The sequence below is a fragment of the Carassius auratus genome, chromosome 16 (assembly GCF_003368295.1).
Source record: "Carassius auratus strain Wakin chromosome 16, ASM336829v1, whole genome shotgun sequence".
In the NCBI taxonomy this organism is placed as follows: domain Eukaryota; kingdom Metazoa; phylum Chordata; class Actinopteri; order Cypriniformes; family Cyprinidae; genus Carassius; species Carassius auratus.
This window is the reverse complement of record NC_039258.1, coordinates 13843007-13865961: the sequence shown is the minus strand read 5'-3', so window position 1 is coordinate 13865961 and position 22955 is coordinate 13843007. Positions and strand designations below refer to the sequence as shown.

Below are 22955 nucleotides of genomic sequence, written 5' to 3'. Positions count from 1 at the left end.
TGTGCAACTCATTCGACATGGGAAACCACAACCACTGATGCAATAATCACATGCCAATATGCATTGGCTCATTTAGTTTACAGTAGTTTAGTTTTAGTTTAAGTCGATTGGTCTCTCTAAGCGAGATCTCAGTTCATTTGTTGGTCATCTGACATGATGTTGACCTACTAAAAGGGAACTTAAATGTATCTCTTTTGCTCACTTTATGAATTTAGTAGACTTGACAAGCTGCGCAACAGTCATATTGTCTAATTTAAAGATGCTCTTTGTACTTTTTAAAGCTTGAAAGCTGCCATTAGCAGGTTTATTCGTATATACTGTAAAAAAAAAAAAATCTTAAAAATGAAAAAACAACACAATTTGGGTTTGATATGGCACCAGGATTACAAAATAATGAAGCAATTTGTCTCCTGTTTAATAATTCAGCAGCACTAAAGAACAGCCTGAACTGTTTCCACCTAGACATTCCATCTGTGCTTCTGGTGTCTGATCATGAAAGTCTCACAGAAGATTTTGTTCGACACAAAAGAACGGTCACTACAGAATGTTTTTGTACTTCTGCTGTTGGCACGTTGGCTGTTGCTTTAGAGTTCACCCCGTTGTAACTCACAGATGGTTGGCATAGATTACCGTTAGCCTTTTCTCATGATGCTGTTGGGAGTGTTAACCTGTCATGAGACTGACAACAACACGACACGGTAAATAGACAAAATCTGTCACAGTATTCAAAAATACATTTGGAGGGAGCGAGCTTGTAGCTGATTGGCGGATGTCCAGACAGCATTTGTTTATTTGCCAACGGGATGCTGTAGGCAGATAGCTGACAAATCAACTGGAAAATCCTCACTTAACTGAGTAGAGTCTCAAAAACAGACTTCGTTTGAGCTTTATTCCCCAAATGTTCAGGAGATTTATCAGCATTCAGGATGTTTATTGCCATAAAATATGACCAGCCCATGGAGGCTATTGTATGAACGGCAGATTGACAGTATAAAACAAAATTGGAGAGAATTATTTGTAAGCTATATTCCTAAAGTTTTGTAGCTCTTCCAAAAGTGAACGTAAAGTGGTAGAAGATGCTCTCGGCGGAGTAGAGGGATATATTTAGCCAGTGATAGAACTATAAGAGGAGGATGTTTAGAGTTTAAATCTAATCTAGAGGATCAGTTTAAAGGCTTTTACTGTGTCCTGGGTTTGACAAGATCCATTTAGACTGACAGTCAACATCTGGAAAAGTTTGCCAGGATGCCTTTTTTCCCTTAACAGTCTGTTATGTAAACCCTTTTTATACAAGAATACATAATTGTGTAACTATAAAAAAGGAAACAATGCTGAGAAATGTATTTTACTATTTATTTGTATGATTTTGCTCTGGTTCTGTTTTAGGTGGTGCTGCTCAGTGGTCACCTGGACAGCTGGGACGTGGGCCAGGGCGCTATGGATGATGGAGGTGGGGTCGCCATTTCCTGGGAAGCACTTTCTTTGATCAGAGACTTAGGTGAGACCTGTGAAGACGGTAACATTTCGAGAACCCCTCTCTCTGTCACATGACTAAAAATGTAATTATATACAGCTGCCAGTAGCTGGGTTTCTATTAGCCTGCTTTTATGCGCATTTTGATGTATCGCATCAGAATCAGATTGATTGAAATGCTGAATTTCGTATTAAAATGCCTTAATTCACTAAAAGGTTTTTATGCTCACTTGAGGTGGTTTATGACTTGTGCGAAAAAGGGTTAATGCGAATTATGGGAGTTGGAAATGCGTTTTGCAAATAAATTCCTACAAGCGCCTCAAAAAAGCAATGTGAGTTTGTGATATGGGATGGTAAATCCTGACTTACCAGTGAAACGATCTCTTTCCACAGCATCTGAAATGTTGTTAAATGGTCATATAGTTAAATGACTGCGTTCCTTACAGCAGCATCCACCTCCGAAAGCAATGACCGCATTTGTTGTGTTTCGTCTGCTTGTTCTGAGGTGCAAGTCATTTATTATATAGGAAAGTTATTATATTCAGTAGCTTTTCCTACTTCTTTTAGTGATGTATAGTGCCAGTTTATCAGGAAGTGGCAATTTTGTTCTCTTTGACTGGTTGGATGGACACTCAGTTCAATTCAAGTTCAATTCAAGTTTATTTGTTTTACAATACAAATCATTACAAAGCAACTTCACAGACAATTAAGTTTTTTTCCACAATATTTAGTAGTAGCTTATAAGTGGTGACTGTCAGTTTATGTGCATATGACAGGATTTTCCTGAAAAATGTATACAAGACGTAGTCAGCCAGACGATTAACATTATTAACAGCAATTATTATATGATGCAGACACACTTGTAGCAATCTTTGTTAGTTCTGTTTGTTGATTCAGGGTTAGCATCATCTGGGGTCCTCTGACGGGTCAGCATCATCTCTTCTCATGTGTTCTGGTCCAGACTGGAGCTTGTGTAAATCCTAGTTACCACGGGAAACATAGAAACAAATAGAGACATCATTGGTTTAACCCAAGCTAAAGAATAAAAATGCACATTTGATCAGATGCAACTGCACTCACAGTTTAAGATACATTATTCAAATGCTTGGCGAAATAGATGCGTTTTTAATCTAGATTTAAACAGAGAGCGTGTGTCTGCACACTGAATATTATCAGGAAGGCTATTCCAGAGTTTGGGAGCCAAATGTGAAAAAGCTCTACCTCCTTTAGTGGACTTTTGCTATCCTGTTCAAAAATGTTTTGTGCGATATTTCAGTTTTTCGTCATAAGTTAAATTCGCAGGTTTGGATGGAAACCCGGCTAGTGACTGAGATGTACACATGAGAGAAGTTATAGGGTCATTCAACCCAATCTCAGATGGTTTCCAGGCTATATTAAGTAAATTTTATTTTATTGTTTCCGAAAAAAATGATAGTTTAAAAAATGTAAACAATTAGTGATTAAAGCCAAAATATTAAATTTCATGGATGAATATTTGCTGAGTTCTCCACTAATTTGTAAATTTCACTTGAGAGTTGAGCCAAATTACAGGGGGAGAAAAACTAATTTATAAAAATGGCAGCATCAGTAACTGACTGGAAATCTTATCTAATGTGGGTAATAACATAAGGGAAGCTAAGGGGAAATTTATTCATTAAAAAATTGTATAAAGATAGATTTATAATCCATCTAGACTTTAAAGGATGGGCATAGCTGGAAATAATCTATGTTGGAAGTGTAAGGAAGAATAGGGCAATTATTTACATATGACTTGGGAATGTTCTTTAGTTCAGTCATTTTGGCATAAAACTCTGAGAATACTTGAAGAGTGGTTGGGCTTAAATTTTCTTGTGGAACCACAATTATGCCTTCTTGGAGATAAATCAGTTGTACCTAACATAGCAAAAAATGCTTTTACCCTTATTAAGATTGGTAGTATCACATCTGCCAGGATGATCTTGCGCAATTGGAAATGCCCCAAAACCCCTGATTTGAAAGATTGGATTGATGGGATGATTGAAATTGCATCATATGAATGCATGTTGGGGAGAAAAACAAAAACAAAAAAACATGGAATCATTTATGGCAGCATATAAAAATGGTGTGATTGATGAGGCAGGACTCCTTAACAACTGTTACATTTCCATGTGCTTTTATTTTGTTAGATTAATGGTGACCAGTGGCTGAATATGTAACTGATTGGAAATGTGAATATTGAATACTGTTGTGAAATTTTGACTGTTGAACAATAAAAAAAAAAGTTGAATTATAAAGAAATGAAAAAAAAAATGGCAGCATCATTATGTTATTTTTACACAGAGATTAGATGGTTTATTAGTAAAATCTGTTGACTTTAGCTATCCTTGTTGCTTATGTGCTAATGGTGACAGTCTTTCACCACACCCTCTAGCTGTGTTGACACAGATTTTCCCTATAAGCATTTTTATGATTATTATTATTTTTTTTTTAAATGCTTGATTTTTAATGGGTTTTTTTTTATATAATTTTAAAAAATTCTAAACGGTAGATCATACTTATAAATATCCAAAAATATGTCATGTGCTGTGAATTAATTGCCACTCTAAATTACTTTTCTAAAATTAGCCATGAAGAATTCCATGAAAATGCATGTGTTTATAACTCATTATATTGCTTTTAGTATTTTGTATTACTATTTTTAAATAATTGTACAAGATTCGTGTTTTTTGAAGATGTTTTAGTTCAGACTGTATGCATATTTTTTTGGGGGGCAAGTGCGGTAACTGTAGAAGCAGTGCACTGAATTGAGAGTATTCTGTTATTAATGGAGATTATTAAAATTCCTGCTGAGTGTCAATATGCAATGCGGTGTGAGTCTCTTGGCCCCTCTCCTCTCTATTGTTGCTTTATTGCACAGGCAATACTGAGGTTTGTGCTCATTTGTATTTAACATCTTTCTCTTGGCAATGGGCGTCCACAAACACTGGCGAAATATAGCTATAATGGTGCACAATAACCACAGACAACATGATTAATTTCACTGCTTGTAGAGTAAGCATTCTCTACAAGATTTTAAATGCTCAACAACAACGTTCAGTTCATCGAGTCCTTGGCTCCACTTCTACTATGCAAGATTTTATTATTATTGCAACAGTGTGAGCTATTTGCTCAGAACCCATAAATCTACCCATATTAACCTCATGTTCTGGTATATTACGTTCCCTCGGCCGCATCCTCTTCTGTGCTATTTGACCTGGACACAGTGACCAGTTTTCTAATGTATAACTTGCAGTTGAGGAGATGGATGCACACACGGACAGCTCTCCCATCTGGATCATCAAGAAAGCCCAACACAATTAAGGCCAAAATATCTCTCACAGATTCCACTCTGCAGGAAGTACAGACAAGTTATCAAGTGCCCAGTATGCAACTGTCTGGACGGCCGGGATCATCTAGCATTGCCTTCCCAGATACCTCAGCATGCCGTCTCTGATGTGTCAACCTGACCTTACATATGCACTTTTATTTTAAAAATAAATTTAATCTTCTCTTGTCCTTTTCTTTTTTTGCTAAAGATCTGAATGATGAAAGCGGCTAACCTTGATCTTAGGCAGTGAAGCAATATTACAGTGGCTGCATTATGAAAATGTATTTTGAAATATTATGTGGTTAGCTCATACTGTCGATTTCTTGGGTCCCCAGGGCTGCGTCCCAAAAGAACACTGAGGACGGTGCTGTGGTCCGCGGAGGAGCCAGGCGGGGTGGGAGCTGCTCAGTACTTCCAACAGCACAAAGTACACTTCCCTATCATACTAACACTGTTATGTTCTGTTGGACGATTTGGAACAAGGGTGTCGAATATGTAAAGATGCATTTATGTTAATTAAGTTCATTTGTTCTATTGGAACGAATATTTGTAATGTTCTATTTTCACATACAGTGGGACAGGTACAATCTTTAATTTGTTGTGTTGCAAGTAGCTCACAACTTACAGCTTTAACACTGATAATTTAATTACATGTCAAGATAAGTAATACCTAATTTATTTAATTGAATCCATGCTTACACTAAATAATTGTTAATAAAGTATTTGTGAAATTGCATTAATATTAATTGGATTTGAATAAGTTTTACCATTCATGTTTCTTTTTTATGCATAAGTTTATTAATGTAAGTTAGTTAGTTGGTTAGTTTTAGCAGAGGTTTTTCATTTATTAATTTTTTTCTTCAGTGTTCAATTTGCCAGTGTTGCTAAATTAGTGTCTGTCAGTGATTTTTTTCTCCTCTGATTAATTTGTTCATAAAAGCATTAAAAATGCTGACATGCATTGACCCGAATACACCTCTTCTATGAATAGCATGTGTTTCATTTTGAAATGAAATTCACCTTGATATAGTATACATATTTCTGTTTAAATCTAGATTATGTCAAAATGTGAGGGTGACACAACTGTCCTGATATCATACTGTAGGAAAAAAGCCTCATTAAAGGAATGAATATCTTGAAAAGAAAACCTTATTAAGTAGTTTGGCATAATCTCTTATTATTATTATAAAAACTTTAAGCCAACACGCAAAAACATGCAGGGAAAAAAAATATCATAGAGAGGACCCCTGTGGGTCTTTATGACAATGTGTCAAGGTCAATAAGAATAAAATAATTTGACCTTTTCTATGACAAGTTGGTTATTTCAGGTGGTAAAATGCCATGTGGTGCAACTGAAAAATCTAACGATGTGTGAATTAAAGGTAACACTAGTATAAGGCTCAATTCTCACTAGTTGCTCAATAGCATGCCTATTATTAACATATTGGCTGTTTATAAGTACTTATAAAGCACATATTCTGCATGACCATATTCTACATCTCAAATACCTAAACTTAACAACTACGTTACTTACTATTAATAATTACCAACTTTGCAGCTAATTAAGGCAAAAATCACAGTTAATTGCTTTTTATAATAGCGAGATTTGGACCTTAAAATAAAGTGTGACTGTCATTATATTGAAACTTTTCTTGCAAAACTTTCAAAACCACATGAAACCAACATGAATACAAAGAAGACTCCCTAAGAAGATTTTTTTGAAAGATGTTTTTTTCTATAATTTATCATGGACATTCGCCTTTTACTGCATATGTGAATGCAGTTTGTGTATTTCATATGTTTACCCTAATATTAGTTATTAGTCCAACACAGCTTGAGACCTTCTAGTAGTTTGACACCCTTGCTCTAGAATGTGCCACAGAACACCTGAGTTGTCTGTACTAACAATATATGGCATGTTTTATGTATTTTGAAAACTGTTTGCAAATGTTGTTATATCAGTTAAGCACAGAATGTTTCAAAAGGTTAATGTAGACTTTGTAAATAAGCACATTTTGCTCTGTTCATTATACAAGTGCTCTTTTGTCCTTGAGAGCATTTTTGAAATCTTTCATCAAAGAATTGGATGGACTTTCTCTTTTATCCTGAAAGCACACAGTGCCCTCACTATTAGTTCTGTTTAGAATTATTTAAATGGATTATTTTACTGTCTTGGGTTACGGCATCTGACAAAAAGGTTTTACCAGGTTTTTGTGGTTTCTCTTTTAATGGTGAAAATACTCTCAGACTTGATCCTAATTTTAGCAAGAGCAAATTGGCTGATATTTCCCACACAAACCCAAGTGCTGTGGCACCCATCCGTCTAGCTTTTATTTCTGTCAATAATGTTTTACTTGGACCCTTCTGGTTTTGGACCAACAGTGCAATAAACCGTATTTGTCAGGTCTGTGTGTCGTAAAGTGATACTTTATGGTATGGAATAATTTAGCCAGCAGTTGGACTTGAATCTCCATTGTATCTGCACATTGCCATGGGATTTCGTTTTTACTTTATGAGGTTGGATTCTGAGCAGAGAGTGCTGGTTTCAGGCCAAGCAGGATTCAATGCTGCGTTTTGGCCACTGAACCAACTTTTTACTGTATTGCATCCAGTCATGTAGATAGTTGGTAGAACTTTGTATGACTTGGGCTGGCAATTCACAGTTGAGAATGAAACCAACCATCATTAAAAACATAAAAACACGTAAAAACACATAAAAAAATATATTCAAGCTACAAGAGCCCCGATTAAAAAAAAATATAATTGATTGCTATATAATATAATATAATATGATATAATATAATTAGGGCTGTCAGTCGATTACAGTATTTAATCCAATTAATTACATGTTTTGATTAATTAATCAATTTGATTGTGAAAATACCTACAAAATATTATTTAACTAACCTTATTGTAAAGTGTTACCAATATTAATATAAATTCTGTCCAGTTTTATTGTTACTTTAAGTAAAAGTGTGGTTATTTTATTGGCTTGTTTTTATTTTATTTTTATTATTCAGTATCATTAAATTGAGTTACATTTAAAAAGTCTTACAAAATAACAAATAATCATTACAAAGCATTTTTTGGTTTTCAGCCAAGTGCAATTTTCGGTGTCCGTTTCGGCCCAGAATTTTCATTTCAGCGCATCCCTAGATGTAAGACTACATGTTTAATTTAATAGAATTAAATTTTAACAGTAATTTAATTTCAAATGCCCCAATTGCTGAAAGGTCTGGACAACCTTTTTGTACAAGTTCAAGTAGCACTGTAATATCGCTATATATCACAGGGTATTGCAATATATTTAAAATTGCAATAATATTGTATAGTGACACAAGTATTGTGATAATATTGTATCGTGAGGCCTCTGGTGATTCCCACCCCTACTGTTTATGAATAGGGCTTTGAAACATTGATTCACACAATTTGTTCAAAACGAAGATTCATTCCGAAGCTAAAATGCTGTGTTGTTTGGAGATGTGCAACAATTCTGCTGTGGCTTTAAAGGGGTAGGGTTCATATGATGCAATTTCAATTGTTCCTTTCTCTTTGGAGTGTTATAAGCTCTTGGTACATAAATATGATCTGTAAAGTTGCAAAGACTAAAGTCTCAAATCCAAAGAGATATTCTTTATAAAAGTTAAGAGTCAACTACACCTACCTAATACGGCTTGTTCTAACACGCCCATACATGTCTACGTCACGATGTGGGAAGATTTGCATAACGCCACCAAAATGTTTTCGCAAAGAAAGAAGGCATAAATTAGATTCTCGCTGTTGTTGCTAATGCCATGATGTGGCGAAGCTGTGTGTTTCGTTGTGAAAGCTAAACTACTTTGTTTTGCCTTCTAAATGAGGACACAACTACAAATCAGTGGATAATTTGTATTTACAACACTGTTCCGGAACAGTTCAACCAAATATGTGTGCAACAGATTTCACGTAGCATGAGGACTATTTCCTGTGAGAGTAGCCTACAACGTGATGTTTTATTAACACATTTCAGGAGGTGCACACGCAGAGAATCAACGCGGCCAATTGCCTATCAATAACCGCACTATCCATCCAACCACCTCGAGAGAGAACCACACGTAGATAATCAAGCCGGCCAATTCACCATGAGTAATCACATCATCTTTCCAACCAACACAAGAGAGACCCACTATAAATAATCATAGCAGCCTTACCTTCTTTCTAGTCTTTCCCCTCCACCTCCCCAACTCTTCACCATTGACCCATATGGTAAAGGGGCATTTCCGTCACACGCTTGAGGCTATCGTCCAATCACAATGCACTGGATATAATATAATATAATAGCATTTTTTTACATATTTCTACTCTGATTTTTGTGGTGACTTCTCTTCTCCTAAGGCAAACATCTCGAACTTTGACCTGGTAATGGAGTCTGACCTGGGCACCTTCAGTCCACTGGGACTGCAGTTCACTGGCAGTGACAAAGCTCGGGGAATCATGAAGGAGTTGATGAAACTGTTGGCTCCCATCAATGTCACGTCGCTTGAAGAACATGGAGAGGGGACAGACATTAACATGTGGATGAAAGCCGGGGTTCCAGGTCAGTTTCATCTAGCAGAATTCATTTCTGGATCATGCCTTGTGATTGATTGCAATTAACAAAGTAAAACGGCGTAATCTGTAGGACGTTTCACCCAAATTTGAAAATTACTATTCGCTGTCATGTCATTCCAAACCTTCTTTCTTCTGTGAACACAAGATGTAGTCTTTGAACCTATTTTATACTTTTTATATTTGCTTTTATCATTGTCAATTTTAAGCTAAGAAGCCACTTACTAAGCAAACATGGTTATACACATGTAATGTGTTTAATTGATACTCCTTTTTTTTTTTTTTTTTGCTTTCCTCATTCAAACCGCAATGGACTTCAGCAGATTAATGACTAAAAGAACTGCATTAATTGTTTGAGTTCAGCCAATGGTCTGTGAAATTGGCTCTGAAAAGCTTGGGAAACTTGGCAGAAGTGAAGAGTGCTCACATGGTTAGCCCCCAGAAGCAGATCCGGACAGGTGCAATGCAGTGTATCACTTAATATTTTCACACTCAGAAAACTGGCAGAGTTTGCTTTTTATGACTATTGATCATTTCTATTGCTATTAAGATAACAAACCGTGACCAGTATCTTCAATATTTCCGTTTGTAGCATCGGAGTGTCTTCTCTGCAGTTTTCTGGTGTAAGTCCTAAAGTCCTTTTTTCTAATTTAATTTGATTTAAATTTAAATTTCATTATTATCTTTTTGATTTGTCTTTAGCATAAAAAAGTAAAAAGTTGAACATTAAAAATAGTAACAATATTTAACAATTCACGTCGTCCAGCATGTTCCAAAGAGCATCTTTTTCTGGCAAGAATATCTGACCTTTTGTACCTTGCCTGATCTGTGTCACAGATCTGCTTACATTTGATTTAGCCACCTAGAAATATAAATATTTGGTGTTCATTTTATGTCATAACTTTTCTTTGTTCTTGCTTCACGGTGTGATTTCAGACCCTGCGACCCCACTGTATAAGCAGTCATTAGCTCTTGTGAAAAGTCACGCATGGCAGCTATACTGCCTTCTCCCATCATCATATTAAATTACTTGAGCATTAGAATGGATAAATCTCATTAATGTCAGTAGTCACCAGTCTGATTGCTTTAACCACCAATGAACTGCGGCACACAAGAGGACCGGTTGTTCCCTCGCTGCACTGCACACAGTGTTTTCAGATGAACTGACTGACATCACTGCAGGAAAAAATGAATGCAGCAGGAGTCACGTAGAAATGCATGCCGAAAGTTTAAAGCCAACACGTTAAAACAAATTAATCACCTGCACAGCTGTCTAAACAACCACTGCAATACAGAGCAACTTGAGCTGGTTTCTGTTTTCCATTCTGTGCTGCATTTGAAGTTGCTCTGTAGTTTTTCCCCTTGATAAAGCTGCAAATTCAAACATGAAATCTTGGCATCGCTTTTCAACAGCTTCTCTCAAGTTTAATGTAAGCTGAGATGGTTTCTGTTACAGTCATGGCAGCTTACCAACTCAAAAGCGGAGCTTGATACGGTTTGTATTTGCTGTTGGGTATTGTAGAATTTACCGCGAATGTGATGTAGTATTATGGGTTTTGATCTGGTATAGTGTTAACAGTGCAGTCAGTAATAATAAAATCATCAGCAATAATCAAAAAATCTAAAGCAGAAAGTTTGTTAAATTACCCTTTCTTTCTTAAGCTCAGCAAAGCTGCATTTATGAGACCAAAAATGTAATTACAATGAACATAATTGAGTAATAATATAAAATATAATTTGTTGTTGTTGTTGTTGTTTTAATATCTTTAAATTTAATGATAAAGCTGAAATGTCAGCATCATTAATCCAGTCTTCAGTGTCAAATGATACTTCAGAAATCATGCAGATTTGGTGCTTAGACACATTTCTTATTACTATCCAGCTCTATGTTGAAAACAGTTGTGCTGCTTAATATTTTTGAAGAAATTGTAAAATATTTCTTTTCAGGATTATTTAATGATCAAATGAAAAGAAAAAATGCCATTTACTTGAAATATAGTTTATTTTGTAACAATATACGAGTCAATTTTGACCAATTTAATGCATTCTTGAAAAAAAAAAATTTATTTTAAAACTAGTATTGCCAGATAGATAGATAGATAGATACTACCATTGTAAACTGAAGTTTAGTTTAAATAAATAATATTTAAATATATAACCAAATAGATGAAAAGAAAAGTACGTAATTTACTTGAAACTTTAAAAAAATTTTTTTACAAGATAAGAGTCTAATGATAGAATTTCACTCAACAAGCAAAGTACAGTAATCATAGCAGATTGTGAATAACTCGTTTGAACATTAGCATCGCAATCTGAAGTTTAGTTTAAATAAAAAATCTTTAAATATAAAACCAAATAGATGTTTTAAAAACCATACTGATAGTTGCATTTACATTGGAGGTTTGTTGGAACGTAGCCTCAACTCTGTGCAGTTTTTTCAGTTCACTGCACTGTACACCTCACACTATTGATTCTAGGCCAGAGAATAAGCAATGCTTCACCAAGCACCCTTCTAAGGTCAAACAAATCTCTGTCCCTAAATTTCCTGGGGAATAAAGAATCTTGCGGCTGGTGCCTGTTCACATATGGGATCAGTACAGAAATAGATGGCAGGCAAACAGGCTTTAACTGCAACCACATGCATTCTGGATTCTATTGCTCCTCCAAACAAAGAGAATGAGGCCTGCAGAGGGATATAGAAAACGTTTTTGTCCATGTTTATGTCACACTGATCTTAAAATGATTTTGCATGAGTGATGCTGTGTTAATGAGTCACTGCCATGTTCAGCTTGTCATCAGCGTCACTTGAATCAAGGCCTAGGAATATGAAAACCCATACAGAGTTTAAAACTAAACAAAAAGAATAGCTTGTAGTCATTTTGTAATGGCCCCAAAATGAATGGTAATTTACACACCATGTCATTCGAAACACATATGACTTCCTTTTTCAGTGAAATGCAAGAAGCAAAATTCTGAAGACTTTTATTTCATGCTGTTGCAATGAAAGTGGCCAGGAGCTTTCACGTTTCAAATACGACTCAGCACCATAAATGAATCATAAAATTGGTTGATGTCACTCGTTATATTCCCAGTGTTCTTGATCCACACAATAGTTTTTGCGTGAGAAGCTGAATGAAATTGATAATATTCCCCCTCCAGTCAGATGCTACAACCATTAGATTTGTGAACTGTGAACCAGATTCATCTAAAAAGTGAACAAATCATTCAGATCTAATTCAAAATAATTATTTGTTCAGATGTTTGACAGACTGTATTTATCAGAAAATAAGCTGCGCTTTATTATATTTTGCACCGGTTCAAATTTTCAATACCAAACAAGTCACATCTGTACACATCTCTAAATCATGTTTTATATATATATATATATATATATATATATATATATATATATATATATATATATATATATATACATATATATATATATATATATGTGTGTGTGTGTGTGTGTGTGTGTGTGTGTGTGTGTGTGTGTGTGGAATTTATATTAAATGGGAAGTCCAAACTAATTTTTTTAAAGCTAAATTAAATTGCCAATGTTGATATTATTTTCATTATATAAGTTGCTTTACAATTTAAATTGCAGCACAGTTCAGATGATAAACAAGGAACTTATGTACCGAAAAATATGGTATAGTAGCTAATAATTTAAGATTTTCAGAAGTCTGTTTGTTATGCAATTCCCCAACTTTGAGATATAGTCACAATTAACTTTTTTTTATTTAAATACCTTTTAATTAATATTTAATTGTGTTATTCTGTGGTTGTAAACTCAAAATTCTATAGATTCTGAGAAAAAAAGTCCTGTTTAATTTTTTATTCCAGAAACAAGCTTCCATAATTTGTTTCTTATATAACCCTATCATATGGCTTTAGAACATTTGATGTATTCATAATTTTAAATAACTGAATTGGAGAGAATGTGTTTGGAACATGTGGGTGAGTAAATGACGATGGAATTTTCATTTTTGGGTGAACTATTTTTATTAACAGACGTAAGCCAGACTATTTAATATTCTAAGGCAGAAGGACCATTTTCACACATATGAAACACAGAATCACACCATTTCAGTTCTCTTCATTATGTATCTTTTTTCTCAGGCGCCAGCCTACACACTGCAGACCAGAGGTACTTCTGGTTCCACCACAGCGACGGTGACACAATGAGCGTTCAAAACCCAGAGGAGATGAACCTGTGTTCTGCTGTTTGGGCTGTGGTGGCCTATGTGGTCGCTGACCTGGAGGAAATGCTCCCCAGATAGTGAGTCACTGACAAACAGCTGAACTAACCCCTGTCCATCAGCTCATAGCAGTCGGTCGATCACATCATTACCTTGAGAATTCTCTGTCTAATTCATCATAACCTCAGGTACACTCCTGATCACTCCACTGTCATGTAATATATACTGCTACATCGATACTTGCGGAATTTTCTTTTTTCATTTTCTATCGTCTAATTTAGTTTTATAATGTGAAATTACTGTATGTCATTTCTATTCATATTTTATGCACTGATTTGTCAATTCTGTAAAAATAAGTGGTTCATAATGTATATTAAAATTACATTAAAACAACACACACACACACACAAAAAAACTATGAATAAAGATCCAGCATCTGTGGCTAAAATTAGCTTGGGAAGTCTTGGCTTCACAATTTCATGTAAACAGTGACAAACTGTGTAATGGTATTATGATGTCATTTTCCACAAACTGAGTATGTCTTAGTCATCAGAACATCTGACTTCCCCTTGGAAACTAAGCCTAGTTCTCCTTTCCTAAAACAAACAAGCAAACAATAAGTAATGGATATGCTACTGTTTAGTCATACTTCAACATAAGCTGTTATTAAAGAGTTAGATGAAAATCATCCAGCTGACAGATTTCTTTCCCTCCATTGAAAGTCCACTCCACCAAACTTTAACACTTCAAAAGTCCAAATGAATAAGCAGTTTAGTCCGAGTCTACTGAAGAGATGCAATAGTTTTATATGATTAACAGATTTATTCATATATAAAAATTGATCAGCGCACATAGTGTACACTGTATACTATAATGTATATTATATAATCCAATGTGGTAAGCTTTGGCTTATCGTGTGTATTGATCGATGTGTAAGTAGAGGGATAAATTAAATCTATGGTATAAAGGGATTGTGATTCTTAAGAAGACAATTAGGCTGCACAAATGATATGGACTAATTTTATGATGTCTTTATGAACTCTCTGAAGCTTACACATTTTCGTATGAACTTGCATGAACTTTCAATTGAGGGACAGAAATCTCTCAGGTTTCCTTTTCTGCGTGTTTCCTAGGTGAACAAAAGTTAAATTGGTTTGGAATAACACGAGGGTGAGAATTAAATTCTAAATTAAATTTACAACACCCTACTGCTTGAGCTGCGAGGAAAAATTCTCATGTTGGCTTGTTTTTCATTACTTAAACAGAAAAAAATATATATGTTTTAACAGTGATTAACTGGTTTCAAACCTTTCTTTGTGAGTTGGTTTTCAACTTTTTAGACAAGATGGCAAATTTATGGTTGAAATGTAAACATTGGAAAAATCACAGACTTCAGATAAATAAAACACAATGCACAAAAATCATCTAGATGGATCTGTTCTTTATTCCTGTATTTATATTGAACTGTGTGTTACTGTATTTTTATCAAGTGAAGGAAATGCTGTGGATGCTTGTGACCTCTTTATGCTGTATGTGTACGTGTGTGTGCTAATGTGAGCTCCACTTAATGTCTGGTTTTCAATTACATCAAACAAGTAAGTTCTTGTTTCTATGACAACATGGATTGAGAGGACATATGAATATTATGCAAGAAAATCGGCCCCAGTCTTTGGTTTTCCCACAGGTTTCTACTCGCCATGACTAAATCTGAATCATACAAGCATCTTGAATGCACATGTTTCACAAAGAGAAATGTCACAGACTTGGGAGGTTACTGTATGTGCCTGTTTCCTGGGATCTGTGCATTTTTTTTCTTTTGGCAATTTTTTCTTGGCACAGACGATTTTGTAAATAAAATTACAAAGATAAGTTTGGTTAACAAGCTAATCGGTCAGTTTCCTGAAGAAAAATTACTCCTCATGAGTTTTTTTCTCTGCTTTGATCGGATGACAAGAGTTTACAACCATTGACCCAAGGCTTCTTTTACATTGCCTTGGGCCTCAGATTAGAGACCATATCATAAAAGCATTTTCCTGGGATTTCAGAGACTTAACTTCATCAAAAGCTGCCAAGACTTATTCTCTGGCCTCGATGCAATATATTGACAAGATCCAGCCACAACATTTCTTAAAAGCAATATTCTTGGTTCTGTACAAGTTAAGTTCAGTCGACAGCATTTGTGATATTACAGTATATTAATTTGAAAAAAAATCGGGGCTACAGAGAGGCACTTACAAAGGTGAACAGTCCCCATTTACTTTTGTAAAGAAAATCATGAAGGAACAAATTGATTGTAGTTTTAGTTTTGTGTGTGTGTGTGTGTGTGTGTGTGTGTGTGAAAATACCCAGTCTTCTATAATTACAAGCTTTTAATTTCTGTGGTCAAATACAAAAAAAAATGCCCAATTAACTTAAATTGTATGTGCCTCATTATTACTCAATTTTCTTTTAAGAAATAAGTGATTCAAAATAATTTATGTATTTATTTAACATTGTAATCAACATTATGCCACAAAGGAGCTTAAAGGGAATGTAAATAAGCTTGTGTTATACTCACCCTCAAGGCATCCTACGTGTATATGACTTTCTTCTTCAGACGAATCCAGTCGGAATTTGTGACGATCGTGCACCAAAGAGACACAGGGAGATAGAGAGATCCAAATGCAGGTGTCTTTAATGAGGCATAATCCAAATCGTTGTCAACAAGCCAAGGTCAAACCAACCAATCAGTCCCAGTATTCCAGGACTCGGAATACGAGAGGACTCGGAGGATGAGCAGACAGGAATAATCTCGGGGGACGAGAATGCTGGAACACAAAGGGTAAGGGCTCCATCCAAACAACAGGAAAAGACTGGAATTTCTAGGGAGGCTAATGACAATAGAGTGGCTGTACCTGGTGCAATTAACAGGAGTGCAATTACTGTGATTACAGGATAAGACTAGAGGAAATCTAGTGCCTACGGTGAAGTGCCTAAGGGGAAGTAAGCCCACTAGTGGACACCCAGGGAAACAGAGACTAGACAGCGTGACATTACCCCCTCCTCCACAGAGCAGCTGCCAGATGCTCCACCCGAACCCAAGGGAAAACCAAAGACACAAAGAGACCAGGAGGGAGGTGCAGTGGCGGAGGACCAGGGGGAGGGACGGAGGGCCAGATAAAATGGTAAAACAGAGACAAGAGGACCAGGTAGAATGGGGAAACAGAGACAAGAGAAGTGCAACACAAAACAAGGAGTCCAGGAGGGTGGTGGACCGGCGGAGGATCAGGGGCAGGGACGGAGGGCCAGGTCCTTAGAGGGAAACAGAATGAAAGACACAGACAAGAAATCCAGGAGGGAGGTGGACCGGCGGAGGATCAGGGGGAGGGACGGAGGGCCAGGACAGAAAAAACAAAAAAACCAAAACACAAAAACACAAGTCCAAGAAGGACATCACGTGACGCTCACCAGGGCGGAGCAGAAGACCACCACATCCTTGTGGCTGAAGCAAACGTCCCCCCAGGGTGGAGCAGAAGACCACCACATCCGTGCGGCCGAACCAGACGCCCCCCAGGGCGGAGCAGAAGACCACCACATCAGTGCGGCCGAACCAGACGCCCCCCAGGGCGGAGCAGAAGACCACCACATCAGTGCGGCCGAAACAGACGCCCCCCAGGGCGGAGCAGAAGACCACCACATCAGTGCGGCCGAACCAGACGTCCCCCAGGGCGGAGCAGAAGACCACCATATCCATGCGGCCGAAACAGATGCCCCCCAAGGTGGAGCAGAAGACCACCACCTCCGTGTGGTCAAATGGACAGGAGGACAAATCTGGTTGGGCAAGTCTGAAACAAAGCGCATGAACAAGTTACGGGTAGCCTCCATGGCCACAACAGGATCAGTCAGGTGCTTAGAGAGTTCGACTGAGATGTGACGAGACTCTGGAAGTTCCGCAGAGGCGAGGAGAGACTCTGATAGATCAGCCGAGCCGAGGGGAGACTCTAGTAGTTCAGCAGAGACATGGAGAGGCTCCGATAGTTCAACAGGGAAATGACGAGACTCTGGTACTCCCATGGTGTTTCCTTGTTCATGAAGAACCCCGGTGACTTGACTCGGTCCTTGAAGATCACCGGTGACTTGATTCTGTCCCTGAAGATCACCGGTGATTTGACTCTGTCCCTGAAGATCACCAGTGGAAGACAATGGTGACTAACCCTGACTCTGGACCGACAGCCATCTTGGGCCGTGGCGCTGGACCGGCGGCCATTTTGGTCAGCGTCGCTGGGCCGGCAGCCATCTTGGACAGTGGCACTGGGCTGGCGGCCATCTTGCATCGTGGTGCTGAGCTGACGACCACCTTGTGCTGTGACCTGGGCTGGTGGCCATCTTGGGCAGTGGCGCTGGACTGACGACCACCTTGTGTTGTGACGCTGGACTGGCGGCCATCTTGGGCAGTGGTGCTGGACTGACGACCACCTTGTGCTGTGACGCATCTTGCATCGTGGCGCTGGGCTGGTAGGCTTCTTGTGAGATGGCGCTGGGCTGGCGGCCATCCCACCCGAAGAGATAAGAGTGGCTGGGTCATCCCACAGAAGCTGATGCTGCAAGTAGCACACAAATTCCCAGAACCCGAATGTGTCCAATTGAGCCAGTTCCTTCTGAGGAACCGGGTCATCCAGCCCAGTATTAAAATAGTCCTTAAGGGCCGCATCATTATATCCCATGCCCTCAGCCAGGGACCAGAACACCAGTGCCATGGCACCCACATCATTGCCCTCTTGGCGGAAGGTGGTTAACTTAAAGTATTTAGCCCTCCGCTCCACCATACTGGCTGGGGAGGAGACATGAAAGGACATACCGCTGGGTCTGTTGGATGGAGTCCTTCTGTTACGATTGTGCACCAGAGAGACACAGGGAGATAGAGAGATCCAAATGGCGATGTCTTTAATGAGGGATAATCCAAATCGTAGTCAACAAGCCAAGGTCAAACCAACCAATCAGTACAAAACAAAACAAACAAAGGAAAGGGACAGGAAAAGGGACTCGGAATACGAGAGGACTCGGAGGACGAGCAGACAGGAATAATCTCGGGGGACGAGAATGCTGGAACACAAAGGGTAAGGGCTCCATCCAAACAACAGGAAAAGACTGGAATTTATAGGGAGGCTAATGACAATAGAGTGCCTGCATCTGGTGCAATTAACAGGAGTGCAATTACTGTGATTACAGGACAAGACTAGAGGAAATCTAATGCCTATGGTGAAGTGCCTAAGGGGAAGTGAGCCCGCTAGTGGACACCCAGGGAAACAGAGACTAGACAGCGTGACAGAGTTATATTTAAAATTGTCCTGGCTATTCCAAACCACCAAATAGAGCGCACAGATTCACCATAATACATGCCTCAAAGGAGTCCGGGGGGTGAATAAAGGCCTCCTGTAGTGAATAGATGCAGTTTTGTAAGAAAAATATCCATAACTTTAAACGTAATAATCACTTTAATGTAGCTTACGCCAATAGTTGTACATGGAAGCAGTTCTGGGAGGATGACGTAAGATGTCTGTGTTATTAAATTGAAATATAAAACATAATTAAACCATATTTTCAATCATATTGTATTACATATAACTATATTTTACATAATCATACATAATCATATTTTAAATATGGTTATTTTTCTTACAAAACACATCGATTTGCTACATGAGGACTTTGTTCACCCCCTGGAGCTGTGTGAGGCAATTTGTATTATAGATGGGCACTTTTTATTTGGCTTCTTTTGGACTGATGCAGTGCAACATCCGCTGACAGCCATTAAACAGCTTGAAAGATCAAAGACAATTTTTTTATATAACTCTTAAATTGGATTTATCTAAAAGAAGAAAGTAATATACACCTAGGATGCCTTGAAGGTGAGTAATTTATGGGCTAATTTTCATTTTTGGGTGACCCTTTAACCAAGCACTCTTGAGATTCTGGATGTATTCCCTGTATGTGCTTTGATATATTTATATATGAAATTAAATCGGTTTATGGTGTTTGTTCTGAAGACTTGAATTAAACTGCTTGATTCATATGGATTACATTAACAATGTATTTTTGAAGTGTGAAAATGTTGCTTGTTAAAAATAAAATATCTTCAGATATGTTACAAAATTGAAGTCTTATTGGATTGCAAATACATAAATAATGACAGAATTAAATTTTTATTGAACCTGGAACATAACTTTAACCTTTCTTCTGGAGAATGTTCATATTTGTTTTTCGTGTAGTCAGGATTGGATTTGAGCTGCTGCGTTTGAGTTACATAGTGCAGACATTGGGGTGTGGTGGTAAAAGTCACAGAAATGCACCTTTGCGGCTGTTTTCCAGCTCATATGTAGGAGAGAATTGGTTTGAGTTTAAAACAGCTGGTAGCTTTTAGCCGCATTTGTGTATGTTATTGCAAATGATGTCAGGATTTGTGAGGGCACCACTCGGCCTATGAAAACAAAAGTTAGAGCTCATTCTAGACACAGGAGGAGCGATCCGTTAACTTTCCCAGAGATCATGGATACAGAAGTGAGGTTTGGAGTTGTTTGGAATGCTAGACTTGGCTTTGATCTTAAAAGCATGCCTGGGATGGATGCATATGGAAGCGGTCAGTAATTTAATTACAGGTCCTGGAAGCACAGATTGCGGAAAGTAAAAGCACTCATTGTGACGTGGTTACTGCTGATCATACTAAACCCATTTTATATCCCATAAGGGACTAATTTTCCAACTCCCCTAGAGTTAAACAGTTGAGTTTTAATGTTTTCGAATCCATTCAGCCGAACTCCGGGTCTGGCGGTAGCACTGCTAGCTCAAAAATGACCAAAGAGATTCTATATTTTTCCTACTGTAGTTACTAAGTGTACTAAGACTGACGGAAAATGAAAAGTTACTAAGCTCTTTAGTAATTTCTGGGTGAGATGCTAACGGCTGATCAGATTCAATGATCTATGCTAAGCCAAGCTAAAAGATCGACCCGGAGATCGGCTGAATGGATTCAAAAATTGTTTAAAGGGGGGGGGGGGGGGGGGGGGGGGGTGAAATGCTATTTCATGCATACTTAGTTTTTTACACTGTTAAAGAGTTGGATTCCCATGCTAAACATGGACAAAGTTTCAAAAATTAAGTTGTACGTTTGAAGGAGTATTTCTGTTCCAAAAATACTCCTTCCGGTTTGTCACAAGTTTCGGAAAGTTTTTTTCGAGTATGGCTCTGTGTGACGTTAGATGGAGCGGAATTTCCTTATATGGGTCCTAGGGCACGTCTGCCGGAAGAGCACGCGCTCCCATATAGCAGAGCACTGAGAGCAGAGGCATTCAGTGATCAGAGCGAGAGCGTCGCGAAATGTCACAAAAGAAGTGTATTTTTGGTTGCCAGGGCAAGACAACCCTGCACAGATTACCAAAAAAAAAAAACAAACCAGCATTAAGGGACCAGTGGATGGAGTTTATTTTTACAGAGCATCAACGGAGTTGTGCAAGTGTTTGTGTTTGTTCCCTGCATTTCGAAGATGCTTGTTTTACAAACATGGCCCAGTTTGACGACGGATTTGTGTATCGTTTATTTCTTAAGGATGATGCAATCCCAACGAAAAAAAGGGCCACGATCGTGTGTTGGAACCGCAGTCGGTGAGTAAAACTGCTTCAAATATCTCTGCCTCCTTGTTAGTGCGTCCGCCTCCCATGCCGAGACCCGGGTTCGAGCCCCGCTCGGAGCGAGTCGTTGCTGCTGCTGCTCTCGTTCAGTTTCAGACTCGGGATCTGATTCTGGATCATAAATATACGCTGAATCTGACTGTTAGCCATGGTTTGTTTTGGTTGGTTTTTTCCTCACGGTGTCACAGCTTCCAAACGCTCTCAACGCAAAAGCCTACTCGTGCTCGTGATTCTTTAGCTCCGCCCACACATCACGCCTCCAGTCGGTCGTGTTTTTCCGGGAAAAATCGGTACAGACTATCTTTCTCTTATTAAATATAATAAAACTAAAGACCTTTTGGAGTTATGAAGGATGCAGTACTACTCTATAGGTACTCAAGATTAACAGGATATTGAGTGAAAACGAGCATTTCACCCCCCCTTGGAAAATGAGCCTATTTTCAAAAAAAGTGAAGTGTTCCTTTAAAAATGTAATCAGCTTACTAACAGACTTCCATATATGGCCAATGAGTTTAATGAGGTTACGCTGAGTTTGTCGGTGTAATGAGTTGGAAAATCATGTGAGCGGGAAAGGCCACTGTTTCCTCCATTTACCTACACTTGAAGCCACCCCACCAGTAAACACAACACAAACTAATTTAAAGTTCTGAAGAGTCACCTTCTTTACATAGGGTTATGGAGCGTGATGCCCATCCATCATGCTTTATTTATAGAATCAACTCCCCCCTTTCCACCAAGCTGCGCGTTAGGACATCTTTATTCAAGCACACAAAATATGTCAGAGTTATAGAGGAGACCTAAAATAAAGTCAAGGTGGCTGAGCGGCAGTAGGCGAAGGCTTTAAAAATAAAGTTCTTAAAAGAAAACAACGACATTTCTGACATAATGTTGATTACCACAAAAAAAAAAAAAAAAAAAAAAAGAATCACCTCATCTGTTCTTTTCTTTAAACAAAAATGGGAAGCTTACGGTGAGGCACTTACACTGTACAATAGAAGTGAATTGGGCCAATTACTGTAGGATTTAAAAAATGAAAATATGAAGTCTATTATTGTATTATGTATTATTAAAAAAAACTGCAATATTTCACCTGCTAAGCTGCTTTCTTAAAAATGTTATGGTCGTTATTATGCAGCACAGCACATGACAAAAGATATTTATCATGACCACAAATTAAGAATTTATTCTATTGTTTTATTAATTTGTTCCCTCGTTATGCATAAATCTTGGCTGCAAATTAAGAATTTGTTCCTGCGACTCATTCATTCATTCCCTTGTTTTATTAAATTAGGGCCCAATTGTACTATTTCATTATGGTTTCATTAAAACTGGAAAACAAATTAGTATAAGGTGGCTTCGATTTACTAAAATAAGGGAATTAATTCTTAATTAATAGCTGTGTCACATGTAGGTCTCTGTATTTTTAAGATTTAAGGTGTTTCGTTGACTATAACTTTACACCGAAAAGGTTTGCACTTATTTTACACTAAAATCTAGTTTGTGTTTTTTGGCTACCTTTGAAACAGTGAGTCTTTACAATCAAAAGTTTCGATGTTTGTGAAGATATATACAGCATATATTTAGTTAGTATGTGAGATTTTTATCTGGTTCATGTGTTTGATTCCCTGCAGGAAATAAAGTCACCGCAAGACTGCTTTACTGTCATTAATTCAGATAGTTGAT

At 37.7% G+C, this 22955-nt stretch overlaps 1 protein-coding gene across 2 annotated transcripts in view; it reads left to right on the top strand.

The window, feature by feature from the left end:
* The window catches only part of LOC113116197 (carboxypeptidase Q), a 48146-nt gene extending 33114 nt beyond the window's left edge, over positions 1 to 15032 (top strand). For both annotated transcript variants that reach the window (XM_026284181.1, XM_026284179.1), the window contains exons 5-8: positions 1387 to 1498; positions 5155 to 5246; positions 9194 to 9395; positions 13529 to 15032. In XM_026284181.1, coding sequence (XP_026139966.1) covers positions 1387 to 1498; positions 5155 to 5246; positions 9194 to 9395; positions 13529 to 13689 — 567 coding nt within the window. In that variant the 3' untranslated portion in view covers positions 13690 to 15032. The remainder of the gene's footprint in view (positions 1 to 1386; positions 1499 to 5154; positions 5247 to 9193; positions 9396 to 13528) is intronic.
* The last annotated feature ends 7923 nt before the right edge of the window (positions 15033 to 22955 follow it).